Source organism: Corythoichthys intestinalis, chromosome 2 (genome assembly GCF_030265065.1).
Source record: "Corythoichthys intestinalis isolate RoL2023-P3 chromosome 2, ASM3026506v1, whole genome shotgun sequence".
In the NCBI taxonomy this organism is placed as follows: Eukaryota; Metazoa; Chordata; class Actinopteri; order Syngnathiformes; family Syngnathidae; genus Corythoichthys; species Corythoichthys intestinalis.
The window spans coordinates 62789305-62811857 of NC_080396.1; the positions used below are offsets into that span (position 1 = coordinate 62789305).

Here is a 22553-nt window from a genome sequence, read left to right on the forward strand (position 1 = left end):
TTTTTTACTTTGTTAACAATGGCCTGCATTTTAAATCAGCTGTCAATCAAGTTATCAGTCACAGCTGTTGTGGAATGAGAAAGGTCAAAGAGGAGTGCTGCTGTTCACATTTTAACATCTATCCTGCTGGACTGCTATTTTGTTTGAAATGCCAGTGTTAAGGAAACACCCTGCTGTCAACTCCTGGCGCACCAATGAGCTAGCTGAACCAGATTACATCCCCCAGAGACATGTCTACCAGAGGACCATAGCTGCTTTATCTAGCGAGGAGGATGAACACCATGGGACCGTAGGTGTTTGCTTGGGTCTTCGTTGTCCTGTTAATTTCCAGTACCGTACTTATTCATTGACAAGATTTAATAATGGCATAGGCTACTGTGTAAATAATTAATTTTAAAAAATTAACAGTTTAGAATACGGACTTGAAGTACTGTATAGACTACACGTAACAAGTGAAATGTTTTTAAATCTGTACTGAACATTATTTGCTTGGCACCATCAGGCTTTGTTTTTCCTCAGTGGACTGCATAAAGCAATCAATTAATAGTTACTGAAATGTGACTTGGTGAAAACTAAATAAAATGGACAACGATGAAGTAAAATAAAGCATATGACCGTCTTTTATATGAACACAGAACTTCACTGTTCTTATTAACATTTAAAAATTGGACAGTGAACAACAGAATGACAAAAAAATACAGTAACTAAAAGCAAGCCTTTGGCTTGCCATAGACATTACTTATTCCTCTGCTTTGTCTTTGACTCATAAACTTTGAGTATTCATATGATCCTCGAGACCTTTGCAGGCCAATTATGTGGCATTGCATTGCCAGAGATGCACTAATAGTCTTGTGACAGTCCAAACAATTAAGATGATAAAAGTCTAACAATACCAATATGAAATGGATATTAATTAAACATACCCTCAACTTTGCCCCTACTAACCTTCATTCAAAAGCACCAGTTAAGTTTAGAGGGTCTAGGTTCTTGAGTTTACTTTTAATATGCACCTTAATGTGGCAAAAGGGTAAGAATTAATTTATTTAATTATCTACAGATTATGTAATATTTATAAAATCCTACGTAAAATATGCAGTGTACCAGGATTTGGGGGGTGATGTCAGCATACCTGTCACGTTGTACGGTTTCGGCGGAATTTGTACAAGTGAGCACTGCTTTTTAAATGTGTACGCCGTACGTTTTTCGTGCATTACGTTTTTTTTCTCCGTTCGGATTTTGTCACCGTTTCGGCAATGAGACAATATGCGTTACGATGCGTTACTACGTTGGTTGAATGACGCAAGAAAAGTCAGAGACACTGAGAGAGAAGAGTGTTTGTTGTGACGCTTTAGCAAACGCGATGCTAGGCTAGGTGGCTCCAATATTTCCTGACTGTAGCCGACAGCCTACAATCTATGCCTAGATATCACATGCTTATGGAACTACATCCGAAATGACAGACGGCGGCGTTAATAAACAGCCGCCATTTTGAAGCAGTAGACTTCTCAGAAAGGCTCTGTTGTAGTGAACCTTCCTAGCGAACTTAAGTAACTTTTTATCTAAAATACTCCTAAATCGGCAAAATCTTAACTGGATCTATCTTTAAATGATGACAGTTTTAAAACTTTAACATGTCGAAAGTAGACAGAAGGGAACTAATGCAAAAACGATAGCAATTTGAACAACTTTAACAGTTGATTCACAACATTAAATGATTTCCAAAGACAGCAAAATTTACTGGTTTTTTTTTTTTTTTTTTTTTTTTTTTTTTTTTTTAAATGGGGGGAAAAAAACATGAAAGGTAACACCAGTTATATTGCTAAGTAACTAATTACTCTTACATTCAGGTAACTGAGAAACTAACTCAATTACTTTTTGGGAGAAGTAGTTTGTAACTGTAATTAATTACTTTTTAAAAGTAAGATTAACAACACTGGTCATAAAGAGGACGTCTGCAGAATGAAAAGTGACGAAAGCGGAAATTTTATTCTGCCAATTTGTTGCCGAACACAATTTTTCTGCAAATATTGCTGATCACTTCTCAGAATTAGCAAAAGAAATGTTCCCTGACTCAAAGATTGCATAGGTAAGTTAATTTTATCAATTGACCTTTTTAATTTATAATTGGACACACGAGCTACCTTAAGTCAAACTGAATTGCGAGCTGAAGTGCCATGATGTGCAGCCATCAAGACATGATAGAAATTGTCAAAAGTGCTACATACAATTATAACAAAAGTCAGTTAAATTTTGGTAATCATTATGTAGCTGAAGATATTGTTCTTTGATTGCACCAGGCTATATGATACAATATTACCAATAAATTCATATTATTTTAAAAATTTAGTTTTACTTTTGTTTCATATTGCACGCTATATACAATGTTGTAAGATTAGTCACCAATTTGTAAGGGCATACATCACTATTTGTAAGATTGCCATTGGCCTTGGGTTGACAGGTATGTGTCAATTACATGAAATGACCACGTCACAAAGCTTTCAGTGGACATCAATGCAAATCAGGCCTCCCAAATTATACTGTAGTTTAGTGAATGTTGTCTAAAATACATTTCAACTTGGTGGTCCACCCACCGTGGTGGATTTTTATTTCTTTTCATGAAAGCCTGCCTTCCAGAAATTCATTTTTAAATTTGGATTCTGTGTGGCTTGACCAAACTTGATTTTGAATTGTTTGATCCGTAACAGTAATAATCAAACATGTTTATTATTTACCAATGTTGGCCTAGAATGCTTTCCAAACTGCTGCTTAGTTTTTTTCGAGGTAGTAAGATGAACTCATTTCGATTCACATTATATAAGTCGTAAAAGCTCACACACTCTGTTTAGCAGGCGGAGAAGCCAGGAGATGGAGAGAAACACTATTACAGTATGCTGACAGATGATGACCTCATGGCAAAATTGCTCGAGTATGGCATCAAAGCTGGGCCAATAGTGGGTAAGGTGGAGTTATTTGACTCGCATGAATTCTTGAATCATAGATGGAAAACTCACTTTGGTATGAACTCTGACTTCTCATTTGTTTAATATTTTTCTGCATATAACATAAATTGCAATAAGAATGTTTGTGAATGCGAGGCTCCACCAGGTCCTTGTACGAGAGAAAGCTGAGAAGGCTCCAGGCTAAACGTGGCGCCCCAAAAGTTGTAGAGACCATTGTAATTTCTTCTGACGAATACAATGATTGGAGCGTTGGCGATGATGAATCAGGTAATGAATGACTTCTAATGTTTACCATCTGGAATTGCTCAATGACCTCTGTTTTCTGTATATTTTGAAGAGGCAAAACGGGGAGATGAAGAGATTGACGTGCAAAAACGCAATGAGGTGAGGCAAAGTTTGACACGAATTTTGTTTTTGGGGCATTGGGCAGTATGTTGCCCCCCTCCCCTCATACATCTTAGAAATGTGTATTGATACAGCTGTGGTAATGACTGCATCAAAGGGTTGTGGCTAACTACTTTTTTCCACAGGAGGAGCATGTGCCCTTTCGAAATGGACACGTTTACCAGCAGTGTTTTATACTTTCATCCAGAATGGTCTTTTCATATTTTACAGGCCCAATTAAACTCTTCTATTTTGTCTAATCTGATTTGAGTCTTGCCTGTTTTGCAGCGTTCTGTAGCCTGCACCTCAAGTGATGCCAATCTTTCTCACAATCCATCTTTGGAGAAATGTGCTAAATCAATGCAGTCTGAAGGCGTCTTTACAATACCTAATGACAAAAGTGAACCATTGTCATTTAAGAAACACTCAGAATTTGAATCAAAGGTACATCTCAATGGGCATGTACTTGGCTTCCTTACTTTAACCTGTTAAATACAAAAATATTGGCATTCCCCTTCTATGTAACAGGTCTCTCATAAATCAGTGCAAGATTCAAAATGTTCTTCAGAGAACTTTAGCATCACTGAAATGGTTGAAAAGGTAAGGTGGGGTTTGCCTTTTGAGGGGTGTGGGTGTTAAGAATTGTGCTCAATTTATTTAATTTTTTTTGTGAATCAGATGGAAAAAAAGATGTCTCCAATTGCAGAGAGTGAATCGATGGAAAACGATGTACCCGAGTCTTCAACTCAATCTAATGGGGTCAGCAGTCAACATTCCATTTGAAGTGAAACATGCAGTCTGTTATCGTTTTTTTTTTTTTGTTGGCCATGGATGAGGTGGATATGAGGCATTCTCAATGGTTCGCTCCCGAACGGTCCTTTTCTAACTGGGAAACAAAGATGCACACTTCTGTATGGTGTTACTTTGTCTTCAACTAGCAAGAACACGCTGTTGGCTTGTGTTTGAATCTTTTTGCATGAATTGATTCAACCTCATTTATCTTATCTCTGCTTTTGGGCATTCTGTAAACAACTAATTGTATCTTTTTGCTTCTCCAGGAGCTTACGAAAGATGACTGGGTACATAACATACAGGCTGCACGCACAGTGATAAAGTAAGGACAGATAACTGGGAGAGACTGCAGTCTTTAGTTGTTTATTTTCATTTGACCTTCTCTAAACTTCAGAAAGCATGCATATGTCTAATTTACCTTTTTTTTTTTTTGCGTGAACTATTGTTCTAAAAGTTTTTGGTTTAGAAACTTTTGCATTTTACTTCTTTTACAGTTATCCTGTCAAAAATTTATTCTCTTTATTATAGTGTCACTTGTCGGAGGCCCATCAAGGGTGCAGCAGGAAGGCCCATACAGTTTAACAACAAAAAATCTACATTTCACCCCACCAGTATGGGGAGAAGAGAAATGGACCAACAAATGGTCCCAGTTTACATCCAGTTTGTGATGTTTTTAATAGTTGCCTTTCTGCTCTTTGCTATTGTTGAAAGCGAGCCATTGACTCCACTTTTGGCTGTGGTGTATAATGCAATGAAAGGTTTCATCAATGGTACTAAAGTGTCTTAAGACCTTGGTAAATGCTTAAGGTTTCTGTTAAGTTCCTGTTGTGTTCAAACGTTTTAAATGTGCAATGTTTCAATAAAGATGATTTGCTGCATTGTTGGTGTGTGTGTGTGTGTGTGTGTGCGTGCGTGTGTGTGTGTGTGTGTGTGTGCGTGTGTGTGTGTGTGTATCTGCAATTAATAAAGTAATTACAAAACCTGAATGCACAAAGTATGTTTCAGTTAAAATTAGGTGTCAAAAATAAGGACCTGAAAACATCGATAGCAGGGTCTAGAGATAATCTTTTCAAAATGCAATCATTTTGAAGTTTTAATGTATATTGGGGGAAATGATTTGTCCTTAGTTAATTTTGATATTACATAAGCATCACCGTATTAAATGCCTTGTCCTATTGCACCTCGTACTGTGTCAGCCGATCATTGAACTGAGGAGAATCTCAATATTTAAAATTCATATTACAGAAAATCACCTTGACGAATGGTGGCTGGTAGCTAATTTCCACAACAAGAGTAAAGCTGCTGCCAGAAACCTTAATGCGGCTTGTTTTGTAAATTATTCGAAAATGTGGCATCCCACACTTAGACAAATTTCTGTGGTAAGTGCAACAATAACGCTTGTGGGGTTTTTTCCCCCTGCAAAAGCCTTTTACGTGTGACATTTGTGTAGGTTGTCTACTCTGGAATATACATGGTTTTTGTTCCGATATCCATAAACACACAAAAAATCAAAACCATATTTTATTCTGCATAAGATACAAGGAAATAGTTGTTACCGCAACATCTCCCACGAGATACCAAGAACTTGTTTTTCCCCTTCCCCAAAAGCCCTTTTACTATTTTCTAATACAGGGATTGGACAAAATAATGGAAACATTTCTGCACCATAATCATTGAACATAATCGTTAAAGAATGGCATGATGAACCTTCAACTGAAGTTGAGCATCGCGTATGGCCGGCACAATCCCCAGACCTCAACATTAAGCATTTATGGTCAGTGTTAGAGACTCAATTAAGAGGTCGAGTTCCATTGCTATCGTCTCTAAAAGGGTTAAAGGACATTATAACTGAAGAACGGCTTCCCTTTGAAACAATTCACAAGCTGTATGAATCAATACCTCGGAGAATTGAGGCTGTAATTGCCGAAAAGGCGGACCTACACAATATTTAGTTTTTGTTGATTTTTTTTTATAGTGTTTCCATTATTTTGTCTAAACCCTGTATTTCAAGGCACTAAATGCAGGCACTGAGGTAATCCTGTATATTTTCCTGACCTAAGGAGAAATTTCACTCCATTTAACTTATTTAACCAGCAAAAGTGGAATGATTGCTCTGTTAATCACTCAGATTGTGCAGGTCAGAGGTTTGGATTAGGTAATCACCATCTTTCAGAACAGCAAGAATGAAGATTTTACATAGAATCCCAAAATCATATCCCAATTTCCACACATTCAGATAGAAGATCGTGGGCAATAATATCAAGGGATGATGAATGCCGTCTCTGAATGTGTACTTTCATGTTTTTTTTAGAGATAATCATATTACAGAATGCGCATGCAACTTTTTGGGGCTTTGATTTGAGTAATTTGGGCTTTCTACCATTAGCTAGTGTGTCCGCTTTGGTTGGAGATTGGCCTGAGTCCATTGGGCTACTGGGTGACGCCGGAGCAGTCAGCGGTGCATTAGTGGGGGATGAAGATTCGGTGGAGGCTGCAGTGGGTGCAGGTGTGCCACTGGGCGATGCAGATTTGGTGGACGCTGCAGTAGGCTCTGGTGTGTTAGTGTGTGACGAAGTTTCAGTGGAGGCTGCAATATTGGGTTGAGAGACAGAAGGATCTTTTGGATGTGAAAAACAATAAAAATTATATGACACAGATATGGGCAAGGCTACAGCAAGCACTGGTGTGGTGGTGGATGAAGAAGATATGGTGGAGGCTGCAGTGGGCACAGGTGTGCCACTGGGCAACACAGATATTGTGGAGCCCAGAGTAGTCAGTGGTGCGTTGGTAAGGGATGAAAATTTGGAAGAGGCTGCAATGGGTATAGGTGTGCCGTTGGGTGACAGAGATATGGTGGAGGCCAGAGCAGTCATTAGTGCGTTCGCACAGGATGAAGATTGGATGGAGGCTGCAGTTGGTACAGGTGTGCAACTTGGCGCCGCAGACATGGTGGAACCTGCAGCAGGAAGTAGTGTGTGACTGGGCGACGCGGGTATGATGGAGGCTGCAATATTGGGTTTAGAAACAATAGGACATTTTTTAGCCGCGATAGCTGGAAGAAATAATGTCATATCTAAAAATTGAAAAACATAAAAGCATAAATACCTGGAGCAGTGATATTCTGGGGTGTACATTTGCATTTCTTAAGATGGTTCAAAAACGTACTTAACCTCCCTATAACCTTCGAACAGTAGCAGCAATGGTAATGACCGGAATGCAAACATCGACCATTACATCGGAATATCTTGTAGCCTGCAAACAATGAGAAATTAATTTGTAAAGTACTTATGGAGATATATTATTGTAATTTCACTGTTCTAAATGAACATTCCTTTTTATATTGTTATACGTTGTTTACCATAAATAGAAAATAAATGAGTCAATGAGTCTTCTCCTTTTCGAATAGTCATATTTTGTTCTTCTTTTGATTATTGTCACCGATTATTGGTACCTATGTATTGAATATTCGAAATAAACAAATTCAATCAATCGACAAAATCTATATGGATTATTTAGTACATCAAACTAAACATACCTTCATGTCTAATGGCCTTATTGTCATGTGTTTGGATATGTGCCAGAATATTTGCACGCTCTCCTCTCTTCAAACAAATGCTGCATATATGTAGAGACCCTTCAATGATGGGTTCTGGTCGGCATCCTTCTTTTACGATAGTTAGATGAAGCTGAGAACAAAAGGAAGACTTCATTTTTGCAGACAAACAATTGTATCAATATCTACAAGTGTCAAATGTCTGAACACTGGTTTGCATTTGTATAGGACAAAAAATATTGCTCTTTTTTTGTTTGTAAAAACTATATTATGCTTTACAGTAATGATGTCTCGATACACATCTGCAGCCGTGTATATGTCACCTTTTTGTTTTACCTCACATAAAATTGGTTGTAAATAGGCCAGAGTCTTTTGTTTTGAAGCTAACAACATGGTGAAACCACAACTGCTAAGCTCAAAGACTCTGTGGTAAGTTTAGGTCACTTGTTGTCACTTGGGGGACTTTTCACTGTGATGATGGATGATGAAAAAAAAATAACAGATTTGATTTTTCACCTGTTAGGTTGATGTTGAGATCTTATGTTACTTGTATATGAACTATGTTGCTACTAAGTTGCTTTGATGATGCCATAATGCCACACCTTGCCATATTGGCTTGTACAAGGACTGTCCCGAAATTTTGTCAAAGGTCAAGTTGTCGGTCAAATGTCTTGTATGTGAAGCTACTGAACATTTGATTTGAAGAAAACAAATTGACAGAGATGTGTCTTAAAACATTAAGAATCCACTACAATTGATCACAAAAAAAATGGGCCAAATATTTCACATTTTCCTTGATAACTTCATTTCTAGTTGGAATTTTTTGAATGAAATAAAAAGGACCATCAATGTTTATGTGGGGCTTGTACAATGCAAACAAAAAATTCTTATACTTTTCCCCCTCCATGTCACTACAGTATTGTAGGCCAACAAGTACACATACAGATCAGTTCAGCCTCGTCCATATGTAGTTTAGGCTTGCCACCTGTCCCTTGAAATACGGAATTGTTCCGTAATTGGGAATTCTGTTTATTCCGTATTTCACAATTGTCCCATGGGGCGACCCCGCACAACCCGCGGCTGCGGCGGCGGTTAGTGGCGGGCGGCGGTGCGCCCAGCCCATGATCGTCTGTCACACACAAACACACACCTGCGCTCATGAGTAGGGGTGCACGATATCCATTTTTTAAAACCGATACCGATATCGATAACATCCTGCTCCTCAAAGCCGATACCGATAACCAATAATAAATATATAAGTTTTTGAACACCTGGAGGTTAAAAAAAAAAAAAAAATAGTGGTGGATTCAACATAGATTTTTGCCCAGATTTTTCATAATGACATGAACATTATTATGAACAAAACAAAGACAAGAATAGTCTTGACTTCAAATAAAGTGCCAAAATTTATTTTTTCAAATAAATATAATTTGAGTCAATCACAATCAATTAGTCAATATAATTGAAGATGTGTTTCCTCAATAATGAGCACTGAACTAAAACATAAACCCAACAGGTATTGTGCTTTGTCATCAAATAAAAATATTTGGTGCTACAGGAGAGGAGACTGTTGTGGTCTTGGTCCATGGAACAACTTTCTTAACCTGGGAGACAGGTTAGGACAGCAAGCCAATCAATAACCAAAAGGCCTCTCAGTAACTTACTAACTTATAACATTTGTATGCTAAATGCAGTATATAATTATCAGAGAGCATTATCGGTGGAATTTTTTAAAATCTGGACTATCTGTGTGACGACATAATTGCCATTATCGGCCAAAAATTATCGGTAACCAATATTATCGTTCATCTTTTATATATATACACATATATATATATATATATTAAAGATACACGATAATATCGGTTACCGATAATTATCGGCCGATAATGGCAATTTTGACGTCACACAGATAATACAGATTTTTAAAAAATCAACCGATAATGCAATCCGATAATTATATACTTGATTTAGCTTCCAAATGTGCGCAACCAAGCAGTTTTCTCCCCACTTCTCCTCTGCGGCCTGCTCAACCCCTCCCCTCTCTGAAGCCCCTGTGGAAGGAGCGGTTTAGGAGTACGGCGTCATAGAGGAGGCGGTGTGACACATCAGTGTTGAGGCGCTCTCACTAGCGTGCGTTGCTTTTCCCGTGTGTGAAATGAAATAAACGACGCTCTCGCCATCTACAAAACAGTTCCACGTGGCGTAAAGAAAGCGTCCTCATTGAACACCACTAGCACTAACCCAGCAGCCATTTCAAACTGCATCACAATGATTTTTGGAACGAATACGAGGCTGCTGCTAGCGCGAATGCTAAAGCTATTGTAAACACAAATAAACTATAAAGGAAGCTACGGGGCTTGTGACGATACAGAGACGCTGCGGCCCTCCCGGAGTCGGGTTGTTTGGGAAAGCAGCCCAAAGTGGGTGGTAAACTCCCATCTATGGCTAAACACCTCACGAGACAGATAGTCGACAAGTAGCTGTCTTCCGACGGATCCCGCCGGTCCGGCAGGCTGCCGCCTCGCCCTAGGCGGGCAGAGAATGAGAGCAGAGCCATGCACCGAATGCGCCGCAGCGAGCCGGCCGGGGCGGGCGGATATCCGGTACAAACTTAGCTGCTGCCGCCACTCCGGTTCAAGACAGAGGCCTGGCGCGGGTGCTAATTCGGCAGCCGGGCGGACTGAAGGGCACAGGCGGGAGGAAATTCCCGAAATGAGCCGATAGCCAAACCCCTGGATGAAAAAATAATGCAGTTTATACGACCACGATTCTTCGTGAAAGACATGCCGATCACATCAGTTTTACCACGGACATTTACACAAGTGATGTCAACAAAGCATGTTTATCATGACGGCACAGTGGTTAGTTGATAATTGTAAAATGCACCACACCACACAAAGAAGTCATCCAGTCAGTAATGCATTCAGTACGCTTTAAATTTATGACGTCTTAATCAGATCATTCTTCTTAAATATAGTCAAATAATTTTCCCCATCTTGTTTGAGTGTTGAAGACTAGTTGAATGCGCCAGATTATTCCACTTACTTGAACTAAATATTGCAATTTGTTCTTATTAAGCCCAAACATCTAAAAAAATAAGGTCATTTTCACCTAAATCAAGAAAAAATTGCTTTCAAATAATGTTTTGAACCATACATATTCTTGAATAAAGAACATTTCTGACAAGTTTTTTTTGTTTTTTTTTAAGGATTATGTATGATAATTTATTGCTTAAAATAAGGCTGTTAATCTTATTTTCAGCTGGCCATTTTTCTTCAAGAAATCTGAGTGAAATATACTTGAAGTGCTGGCAGTTAATTTAACTTATTTCCAATAGATTTACACTGAAAACAAGGGACTTTAACTAGTCTTAAGGAGCTGTGTTTTTGCTGTGTAGTAATGTTATACTTTAGGAATGGCATACTTTTAAAGCCATTTTTGTGCAATTTATGTATTTACTCTGTAAGTAATTGTTGCCAAAAGTTTACCATTACACAATGTCAGACAATCTGTCTTTATTTAGATGTTGGAATTTACTACTACTACTACTTGTTCATTCACATTTGATGTTGAAAAAAAAAGAGCAATATTATTTTTGCACAGCAATATTTTCTCTTGTGTATACTTTAAAATTTTACATAAATCTTTAATAAAATTATCGGCTTGACATTATCGGTTATCGGTTGGAACGAGGAGGAAATTATCGGTTATCGGTATCGGCTGAAAAATGCATTATCGTGCATCACTAGTTCTGTACATATGACCCTTCACCACAGAGGTAAACATATATTGCACATCCATGTGTTATAGTAAACATTAAATACTTAGACATATTTCCGAGGCGGAAAGCATTCACGATTGTCAATGCTACCGCTAGACACCGCACGGTGTAAGTGAATGAGCTTGTGAGCGAAACAAAAAATAGATGCAGCGAATTATTCTGACCGGCAGGTGGCAGCAATGCCCCGCAAATGGTCAACTGATTTCCCATACTGGGGTGTAGCACAGCACAGTACATACAGTATTATCGGTCCTATTAATAATGTTATTGGATTTATTGGGATGACATCATAATTCCTATTATCGGACCGATAATTATCGGACCAATAATTATTGTGCACCAGTACTCATGAGTGACCACTGAGCCAACAATAATGAACGAAAAGGGCAGGAGATATTAAAGACAGCAAGATAGTTATCTGCCTGCCCGCTGCTGTCTGCCCTGCACTGCGCTCCACTTCTGGGTTCGTTGCCTAGTTATCTCGCTCGCTCTGCTCAGTGCACCACCCACACGTTTTCAAAACAAAGATGTCTTCTTCAACAGCAACAGCTCAGGACACCCCACCTCATCCTCAAAAGGGGAAACGACTCCAAAAGATAGACTGGAGTGGGAAGAGGGTAACCCGTGGCTCGATAGAGTCACTGATGATGATTATTAAGCGAACTGCAAGGCAGGCAGGAAAGTTTTTGCTGTGTCTCACGGAGGTGTAAAACAGCATGCTGCAGGGGACCTCCACAAACAGAATATAAGATCCCAGAAGAGCCTTCGTCATAATTCTTTGTACCTGAAACATCCCCTGAGCTTGATTTGGTATGTTATTATGCTCTTGTATATGGACAAAATATAGGCTATATTTATATTTACCTTAATACAACTTGCATTGATAGGAGCATAGCTAGGCTATTTCAGTTGCCACTATGGTTATTTTCAGGAATGTTGATTTTTTTTTTTTTTAAACATGCATTTATTATCAATCACTATGGAATGGATTCATGTGCCCATAAAGAACATCTTATTTTGTTATGCTAACTAATGCTCCTCATTTGGAATTATTCCTAATAGATTAACAGCAAATAAACACTGAATAAATAGTCCTATTGCGAATATATACTATCTATTGATTGACTAATTGTGATACCAAAATTAAAGCAATAATTTGACATCATCGCACGCCTACCTTCTAAATTACTGCAGCTGAGGTAACACAGGTATACCACACAGTAAAACGTGGCCAGAGCTACAATAGTGTTGACTGTGGACACGCAAGAGGCATTGTTGAAACAAGTCCTGGGTTCAAAGGCAGTGGGTGATGTGCTCAAGATCTTAACGTCACCCATCCCATTCGCCATACAGACCGATGCCTCGAATAAATTGAGCAGGAAGATATTTCCCCTTGCTGTCCAGTACTTCAGTCCAGAGTCTGGGGTCACCAACAAAATGCTGGACTTCATAGAGAATGCAGAGGAGTCAGCTGCTGGAATTGTAACTCTCCTGCAACATTCCCTTAAGAAATTTTGCTTGTCAATGGATCACGAGACCGGATTCAGTGCCAACAACACAATTGTTAATTACGATATCCATAACTTCGTTTTCACTAACCTGCAGAAAAAAACAAAACAGTCTGCTGCAAGGAAACTGCCATGCCCACATAGTGCACAATACAGTTTTCGCATCTAAAAATACATACATTTCTATGCATTTTAGGAGTTTTGTGGATGCCCCTATTTTTCGTCCGTAAGGCTTTGGGCGCGACGGGGGCGTCCCTTATTTCTAATTCTGAAAGGTGGCAACCCTACAGTAAAGGTGAAGTCGACAGTTTCGACCATTATGGAGTAATTTTGCCATGTCGTCCTGAATAAGTTCATTTTTATTATTTCATATTCCATTTAGCACAAGACTGTTATTTGTCATGACCATGCCATTTATTTAGCAATTGGGGAAAATACTTGGATAAAAAGAATATCCTGTAAAAATGTTGAAGTAAAGAGACAGAAACAATGATATTTTGCAGCTCTCTTCGTCGCGTTTTCCTCGTTGTGAATAGTTCCCCCTCGACGGGCTGACTGGTCCTTCTCAAGCCATTTATTTAGCTATTGGGGAAAAATACTTGGATAAAAATAATAGTTGCTGAATCGTAAAACCGATGAGCCCAGTCTCCCGCTGACGTCACCCACCTGTTGGGGACGCGAGAGCCCTATAATGGTAGGCGTGGCTAACCGACAGATTAAAACACTAATTTCTAGTCATCTGCGCTTTGCTAAATTGTTTTATATAGTCGAATCGTCTCAAAATATGATTCTAATTCACATAATAATGCTATTAAAGACTTTTTTTCTCCTGTCGTATGCTCTTTAAGAAATTGCCTTGTCAATGGATCACGTGACCGGATTCAGTGCCGACAACACAAATGTTAATGCCGTACCGCACGCAGGCTATTTTTAGACCGTGACGTCGCATCGTAAAGCGGAAGTAAAACCGAAGTGGGACATTATAGACCCGCCCTCGCATAGACCCAACGAAAAAAGTGCTACTTTTTGCCGGTAATCTTTCAAAAACGAACATGCCGATCACGCATTGCTTTTTTGGAACTTGTAGAAACGACTCTAGACATTACGACCATGAAGGATGTTTTCTTCATACGTTCCCGGAAACCAAAAACTCGGGAGGAAAAAATGTGAAGACCGAATCAACTTGCGCGGACTTTAACACCAGCTCGGCGAATCCATTCACGTTTCATATGCAGTAAACATTATGTTGGGTTGGCATGGTCTTTCAGAGGACAAAGAGGTAAGCCATTTTTATATTTTTACTTAATTTTTTTAGCGTAACGTTATGCCGTACTGCTTCTGTCTGACAATGAATGACCTGAAAAAAATTACAATGGTATCTGACTGCCACTGTTACTGTTTCTGTTATATATATATATATATATATATATATTAGGGCTGTCAAAATTATCGCGTTAACGCGCGGTAATTAATTTTTTTAATTAATCACGTTAAAATATTTGACGCAATTAACGCACATGTCCCACTCAGACAGTCTTCTGCCTTTTGGTAAGTTTTACAGCAAGGCTTTTTGTGCTGTCTAACAGCGAACTCTTGTGGTCGCTTTGCGACATGGTTTATTGTTGTCTTGCCAATTCAATATGGCTGCACGACGTCTCGAGCTGACGCCTACGTTGTAATGTTGTGCCTATATGATCCTTGGACAAGATTTGTCCGTAAGTATGGTTGTTGTAAATAATGTACATCAGTGACGTGCGGTAAGGTTCATGGTTGGTGAGGCACTGACTCCTTTAGTGTCAGATTTCCAAATATATAAACCAAAAAGGGTAGCTTATTCAATTGGCTACTGGTTATTTCATATCTCATCAGCATTCTTCACAAAACACGCGCACACGGTACATATTATCGATACGTAAAAGTAAGAAAATAACATGCATTTGCTCTACACCCTCAATGTGTTGGTCGTCGCAATTCTATAATTCATGCAACATAAATGAGAGTAAAGAGTGGTGTACAAAACCACAGAATTCAATTCTGACCTTTAGTGAAATATTCAGTTGTTTTTAAAACTTTTAATTCTGATACTTTAATCAATTTATTACAGATTGCTAAACAAAAAGTGTGAAAAGAAAAACAAAGGATATTTTATTTAAGTCCAAAATTTAGTTTTTAAATATTCTATTGTATTTTTCTTAGTCTAAGCTTTTTTTTAAATTTTTTAATTTTTTTTTATAAGATTGAAATGAAAACTGTTTGTGGTCTTGCGCCTGTCCTTCACCACAAAAACCGCCATTACTTTGGAAGGGCATAGGTTTGGTCTCAACATTCATAGGGACGATATAACAGCATAACCTGCATGTAGGTACATTTTTTTGCTGGGGACGGGACATTAATAAGACCAAACAGATTGGATGAAGGGGGCAAAGGGCCACATTTCTCATGTATATGAACCTAATTAATTAATAGGCAAAAATGATCAATGCAAAATAAATCCTTATCTACTGAAAATAACTTTTACGTGCATTGGTTCAGATGATACACTGTTCGATTCAAACCTTTGTTTTCAAAGAATACTAAAGAAACATTTTGAAAACTTCCTGAATGAATGTCTGGTTTATATTAGCAAACATAAACATAATGAAAATAATTCACTTAATAATGGTAGGGTCAATTCTATCCTTACAACATATGGAACTATTGAAAGATCTAAATTCTCTATATAACTGAACATTATATCAAGCAAAAAAGGTAAGGTTGCTTAAAAGTTGGTGGGGACAATTTTAGCATCCTGAAAAGTTGGTAGTGTTATGTCCCTACCGTCCCTATGCAAACCTACGCCCTTTTTGTAAAAGTCGTCCTTATTTTCCTTTACTTTAAAAAAATCTCTCCGCCTCAATGGAGAGGATTGCTTCAATTAGATCGTTCTGTGTTCTATTTGATAAGCCAGAAAACACAGTGGATGTGTCCAAATGTCTAGTTAACCTTTCATCTTTCTCAGCAAAACCATGTTCTATATATATGCCACGTTTAGAAGAGCTTACACGCTCATCGTTACCACGAAAAGTTAACTCCTGTTTAGCTAGGATGCAGGTTGCATTAATGAGGTCTTTCAAACTCTTTCGGTTTTCCTTTACCTTGGGCGTTGTGGATGCTACTGTTGAGCTTCCGCTGTTCGTCAAAGCCAAATCGATCCTTGAGCTTCCAAAAGTTTTGAAAGCAATCAGGCTTTAAATGTGAGTGGTCGAGCTCTCATGTTTGCTAAGGCTTCGTGGTAGTTTTTTAATGTCACAATATCTCGGGTTAGTCCAGACATTGGCACAAGTTGAGAAGAAAAGGCAGGAAAAGCAGCAAAGGCGATTTTTCGAATGTCTTTTCGGGTGTACCAGTCCGTTTGAAAAGTGCGAGTTATCTTCTGTCCCGTAGTTTGAAGCAAACCTTTTAGCTCCGGTGTTGTTAATCGCGTCCACTTTTGACAGAAAGTCCAGTTTCACGTACGCCCCCTTTCAGTGCGGCAGAGTACTATATGCCGCAACCTGTGCCTTTTCACTGCGGTTTTATTTCCCATCAGCAAAACTAAATATGTCGCTGACAAACATTAAACTTTAAGGGTTAAAGACATTAGCCAGACTTTGGAAAATCAGGTCAAATAAACGTATCTGGAAACATTATGATGGCGACATGCAGATGTACGGCAACCAGCATGCTCCAATTCCATGTATCAACTAGGGGTGCAACGGTTCAGTTAGCCCACGGTTCGGTTTGAACCTCGGTTTTGGATCACGGTTTCGGTTTGGTTTCGGTTTGCGTTTTCCTTTTTTTTTTTTTTTTTTTAAACTGCCTTTATTTTGCTTTAAAAAAAATGAAATAACACTTAAAATGTAAACATTTTCGACTGTTAAAATGCCTCTTAGCTCTTTGGCAAGTGTAGTGACTGACTACTGAAATACACACACAGTAGTAAAAAAGTTACTTGGCAAAATAACTGGTGATACCTTTCATGTTTTTTTTTCATTAAAAAAAACAACAAACAAACCCAAAAACATAGTAACCTTTGCTATGTTTGGAGGTCATTTAATGTTGTGAATCAACCGTTAAATGTGATAAAATTGCTCCCGTTTTTGCCTTAGTTCCCTTCTGTCTACTTTCGACATGTGAAAATTTTAAAACTGTTTCATCCTTTAAAGATAGACTCAAGTCAAGATTTTGCCGATTTAGGAGTATTTTGGATAAAAAGTGGCTTAGGTTCGCTCGGAAGGTTTACTACAACAGAGCCTTTCTGAGAAGTTTACTGCTCTAAAATGGCGGCTGTTTACTAACGCTACCGAGTGTCATTTCGCATGTAGTTCTATATGCATGAGTTATCTAGGCGTAGATTGTATGATGTCGGCTAAAGTCAGGCGTAGCCTAGCATCGCGTTTGCTACAGCGTCTCAACAAACACACTGCCCTCTCCGTGTCTGACTTTTCTCGCGTCATTCAAGTATTAACGAACATTGGCTCCTTGCAGAAACGGTGACCAAATCCAAACGGATGAAAAAAAACCGCAATGCGAGAAAAACGTGCATATTTTGAACGTAACGTACGGCGTACACATTTAAAAATCAGTGCTCACTTGTACAAATTACGACAAGACCGTACAACCTGACAGGTATGAATTATAGTGGACCGTCGCAGTTAGGTAGTAGCACTCTGTAGCACGGGACGTCCAACTATCAGCGGTCAGGGCGAAACTATGTGCTTTCGCGAAATCATCTTCGATGGCTTTGCGTGCCATTTCATAAATGTCGGGGATTATGTTGTTCGCGAAATATGTCCGCGAGGGAACAATATAACGCGGGTCAAGCGTTGCAATTAAATAAACGAAGCCCGCATCTTCAACCACGGAATATGGTTGCATGTCTTTTGCAATGCACATCCCCACTGCGTGGGTTATTTTCTTGTGTTTTTCTGACCTGATATTGTAAGGCTTTTGGAACGCCTCTTCTATAGACCCGTGTGTTTTCACTGGTGTCATCTTCGGGGTTGTCCTGCTCTGAGAAAGCGATGTCTGTGAGTGATGCCGCCTGAGGTGCTGAGTCATGTTAGAAGTGTTGCCGTTAGCATAGGGAACAAGCGCTGAGCAATGCTTGCAAATTGTTTTTTTTTTTCTTTTTCTTTTCTTTTTTTCAATATTTTCTCCCCGTCTGCATTGTAGTCCACGGGGAAACCGAAATGTTGCCACACCGCAGATTTGAAAGAAGACGTTGCTTCCTCAAAATTTGGTCTGTCGACTCCTCCGCTCGCCATAACTTTTATTGTTTTCTTTCTTGTTTCACTTTCACCTCGCTCGTAAGCGAGAGAGGGCGTTACTCGGCTCCTATTACACAGGTGCTTGACAGCGATTGGACATTTACTCGCGGGGCGGGAATTTCTCCACAGCTGCGCTTCACGTCACACACAGGCACACAGAGTTTGACCAATTCATTCCTAGGGATGGGAATTGATAGGATTTTTCCGATTCCAATTCCATTATCGATATTTCTTAACGATTCAATTCTTTATCGATTCTCTTATCGATTCTAATTTGGGGAAAAAGAAGAACAAACGTTTTGATTGGCATCGAGTTTGTTTAATCAGAACTCCCAACCTTACAAACTCATAACAAGATCAAAAGAGGCCCAAAGCCTCAATGTTAACTGTGGCAATAAGTGGCAAATACACAAGAATGTGTAACATTTTACTGAAACATTTATCTAATAGAAATAAAAAAAATTGGTATATATTGGCAGAAAGGTTGTTGTTCTGCCTTTGGCAATATGTGTTAAAGCAGGAGTCCCCAAACTTTTTCCTGTGAGAGCCACATAACTTTTCCCTTCTCTGATGAGGGGTCGGGGTCAGTTTGTAACAGAAAAAGTGTGACGATTGCAGAAGTGCATAAATGTAAAAAATTATTGTTTTTCAGAAAGCCACAATCAAATAACCCTTTCTGGATTCTTCACGGAATGAAAGTAAATAAAATAAAAATAATAATATAATAATAATACTTAATAATAAAAACACTATTAATTAAATAGATAATAACCAAATAACCCTCTCTGAATTCTTCAAGGAAAAAGGCCAGGAAATAAATAACACGATTGAGGTAAAAAAAAAAATTCAAAATGGCCGGACCAAATGTGGAGGCGGGCCGTATTTGGGCCGCGGGCCGCAGTTTTGGCACCCGAAGAAATGCCGCATCCAAGCGAGTGAGCGAGCGAAGTGAGAGAGGGAAACACTTCTACAAGCCTACGTTCTTTGTTAATGTTAATATCTACAGAGGCAACGCCTGTATGTATCATATTTTGTGTTGTTGTTGTTGTGTTTCCACTCGCGATCGGACACTTAAATCCAGTTGTGTAGTGGTTTGAACGATGTGTTAATGCTAGCGAACGAATGCTAACCATACTGTTATTAGCAGCTAATCATCGCTGATTTACGTTGATGCAAACCTGTTTGTTATTGGGGACGAAATTGATTTGTTTCATTTCTATTCTTAGTTTCACTCTTCAAGTGATGGTTGAATAAAGTCAGCAAATTATACCAACGTCTTCTACATCGTCATTTGGGAGTTTAGCTAGCTGTATAGCCAGAACTGAGCCTTAGCCTCTCTGTGAGGACAGCGCAGTCGTATTCCCTCCCAATGCAGTTATCTCCACCTTGCAATGACTGCAAGTCGCTTTGTTGTAATTTTTCCTCGTGAAGTGAAGACACACTTTCGAGCGTTTGAACCTACGTGCTGTCATTGTTATGTTTATGGCTGCAATGCTCGTGCTTACCCGTCGTAACCTTTCATTTCACACTCTTTCCTGGTGAAGTGTAGTCAAACTTTGGACCGAGTGGTTCTTGGCGCCATGCTAGTTTGATGCGTCTGGACAACAAGACACGTCACGACGCAATATGCGTCTTTAGGAATCGTTAAAGAGATCGTTAAGGCTTTTTCATTGTGATGTCGAGGCCTCGAAACACTCGGAACCGGTTCCAAATTGGAATCGGATTTCGATTCCCATCCCTATTCATTCCACAAGCGTTCGGAATAAATTACTGTAATTGCAAAACCAAAAAGGCGCGGTTCATAAAGGCGTATTGAACCGTACAGGGCGAACCGTACGGTTCGGTTTTGAACCGCAAACCGTTGCACTGCTAGTATCAACCCAGTTTGTTATGGATTGCGCAATCAGAGGTGAGGCTTTACTCGTTGCTGCCGCACCTCTCGTTTCATTTCGTTATTTGAACAGGAAATGGGCAAATTCAGCGATTTTGACTATAAAAAATGTTTGAAATGAGTCATACATTAAGAGCAATGGACAAATATTAATATAAATTTGATGCTATAATTATCTTTTTTGTCATGATGACAGGTGAGGCTCTGCCTCACCTGCCTCCCCTGACCGCATGTCACTGAATTGTAAATATTATGTTAGTAAGCGAAATGTTATATTTTTTGTATGAGACGCTTTTTGTTTATGTTTAGTGAACCTGTATAGCGTGCTAAGCCAACGTTGTTGCTAAAGCAATGTTTGTGTACTTTTTTTTTTGTAGTTTTACGACGGTCTAAAGAGGACAATGGTTTGAGGCCATTTTATTAATAAATCAGATGAAAAAGAAAGAAGTCTGATTATTATGGCGTCGTTCACTAGCTGTCTAGCTTTGGAAAAAGTAGACGCTTCGGAGTGAGGACAGCATAGACAGATTTAAATGACAGTAGAGTGAAATGCCCACTACAGTCCTTATGTACCGTATGTTGAATGTATATATCCATCTTGTGTCTTATCTTTCCATTCCAACAATTTATTTTACAGAATATATATATAATTTACAGAAAAATATGGCATATTTTATTGATGGTTTGAATTGCGATTAATTGCGATTAATTACGATTAATTAATTTTTAAGCTGTAATTAACTCGATTAAAAATTTTAATCGTTTGACAGTCATAATATATATATATATATATAAACAACTTTAGTAAGGGGGAAGTGTAAATAAATTATAGGATTAAGATGTGTTATCAATGAAAAAATTAAAAGTGTTCGTTGGCTGTCACTGAGTAGCATTTGCGATCGCTACACAAAGCTAACTAAATAACCCTTAAGAACGGTAAGAGACGTAGGACAACCAGAGGATATATAAGAAAGACAGGGCTGATGGTAAAGGATAGCTTGTTGAAACCGGAGAATGTCATTGTCAGTCGCGTCGATAAAAAAAAAGCTAAAGCTATGCTTAGGTCGGCTCGTTTCTTTCGTCTTTTTCAGCCTTTGACACTAAAGCCATCTCTTTAACTGAATATTTTTATGTTCTTCCACATCTATGCCAGTCAATTTGGCACCAGGCACATCATTTTCGGAGAGAATTGGTAGGTTTAGCGCTGTAAACGTCTCCTTCGTACACGATTTCCATTCATTTCCTATTAGGGACAAACGATGGCTTGTCCTTGCTTAGCAACAGTAGCTAATGTAATGAATATTAATGAGCGGAAGTGACGTGTTGCTTGCGGTACGCCATTGCGATCTTCACAACTTCGTTTTCACTAACCTGCAGAAAAAAACAAAACAATCTGCTGCAAGGAAACCGCCATGCCCAAATAGTGCACAATACAGTTTTCTCATCTAAAAATAGATACATTTCTATGCATTTTAGGAGTTTTGGGGATGCCGCTTTTTTTCGGCCGTAAGGCTTTAGGCGCGTGGGGGGCGTACCTTATTTCTATTTCTGAAAGGTGGCAACCCTAGTGTAGTTTGATAATAATGGTAGACTAAGGAAATTGGTCAACTTTTGAAAAGTGTTGCTCATTGGCCCACGCATTCGTCGCAATTTTAGAAGTGTGTTGTATATTCACGTTAATTAAATTAAATAAATGTATACTTACAGGCTGCTTGCGATTCGCCATGTTGCGTGTGAAGGGTTTGTCTGCAGCTTGCAAGATGGAGGCGTGCAAGCGTCACTCATAATGAGGGGAGGGCGTCACTAGTAATGAGTCACTTACACACGGTCTCCAGCTAAAACCTAGTCCAAAACGATAAACGCCAACGCAGCGTCGTGCGGAAAGCTAGACAGTTTCCCCACAAAATTTTAGGTACAACAATTTTGCAGAAGCAACCTAGTTAGCCCATCATAATTTATAAGCACAATAACTATAGAAAATAAGCAGTGACGCCCCCGTAACAAGTGACGCCCCCATCTTGTAAACCGCAAAAAGATTATCATAACAAGTGCCCCAAAGATAGCCTGGGACTCCAGACTACCCCAGAGAAGCGTCACAACCATTGATATGATGTTTAAGTGATTTTCCCCACTAAAATACTCTTTAATTTTTTGAATCCTGGCGGATCTACAAACATGTGGGTTTAAAACAAACCGTATTAACGTTGCTTTGGTTTAAGATAGATGACGAAAAAAATATAATTATATATAAGCATGTGGTTAATTTACTGCATCTTTGAAGGTATGGAAAACAAAGCTGTTTGAAAATTCGTCGAATGGCTCTGACACAAAATGGCGGACAATGTATGATGCTTGTCCACATTGCCCCTGCACGCATAAGAAAATCTAGCTTC

General features: G+C 38.9%; 2 protein-coding genes across 5 annotated transcripts; one reads left to right on the plus strand and one right to left on the minus strand.

The window, feature by feature from the left end:
- Positions 1-40: 40 nt before the first annotated feature.
- LOC130905871 (lamina-associated polypeptide 2, isoforms beta/gamma-like) lies at positions 41-5020 on the plus strand. 3 transcript variants are annotated; one of them, XM_057819624.1, is made up of 11 exons: positions 41-289; positions 2847-2955; positions 3096-3227; positions 3298-3344; positions 3491-3556; positions 3633-3788; positions 3873-3944; positions 4023-4102; positions 4165-4255; positions 4403-4458; positions 4665-5020. In XM_057819624.1, exons 1-11 carry the CDS (start codon positions 149-151, stop codon positions 4921-4923), a joined length of 1209 nt encoding a protein of 402 aa, XP_057675607.1. In that variant the 5' UTR covers positions 41-148; the 3' UTR covers positions 4924-5020. The 3 variants fall into 3 exon arrangements, with proteins under 3 accessions (XP_057675607.1, XP_057675616.1, XP_057675625.1); XM_057819633.1 differs by having other exon boundaries at positions 43-289; positions 2850-2955; positions 4665-5014; XM_057819642.1 differs by lacking the exon at positions 3491-3556 and having other exon boundaries at positions 43-289; positions 4665-5013.
- A 557-nt stretch (positions 5021-5577) lies between these two features.
- LOC130905892 (mucin-2-like) lies at positions 5578-22227 on the minus strand. Of its 2 annotated transcripts, XM_057819674.1 has the most exons (5): positions 21866-22227; positions 7672-7822; positions 7495-7587; positions 7242-7388; positions 5578-7140 (listed from the first exon to the last, which is right to left on the minus strand). In XM_057819674.1, the coding sequence occupies exons 3-5, from the start codon at positions 7544-7546 to the stop codon at positions 6347-6349; spliced, it is 993 nt and encodes a 330-aa protein (XP_057675657.1). In that variant the 5' UTR covers positions 7547-7587; positions 7672-7822; positions 21866-22227; the 3' UTR covers positions 5578-6346. The 2 variants fall into 2 exon arrangements, with proteins under 2 accessions (XP_057675657.1, XP_057675652.1); XM_057819669.1 differs by lacking the exon at positions 7495-7587 and having other exon boundaries at positions 5579-7140.
- Between the last annotated feature and the right edge of the window lie 326 nt (positions 22228-22553).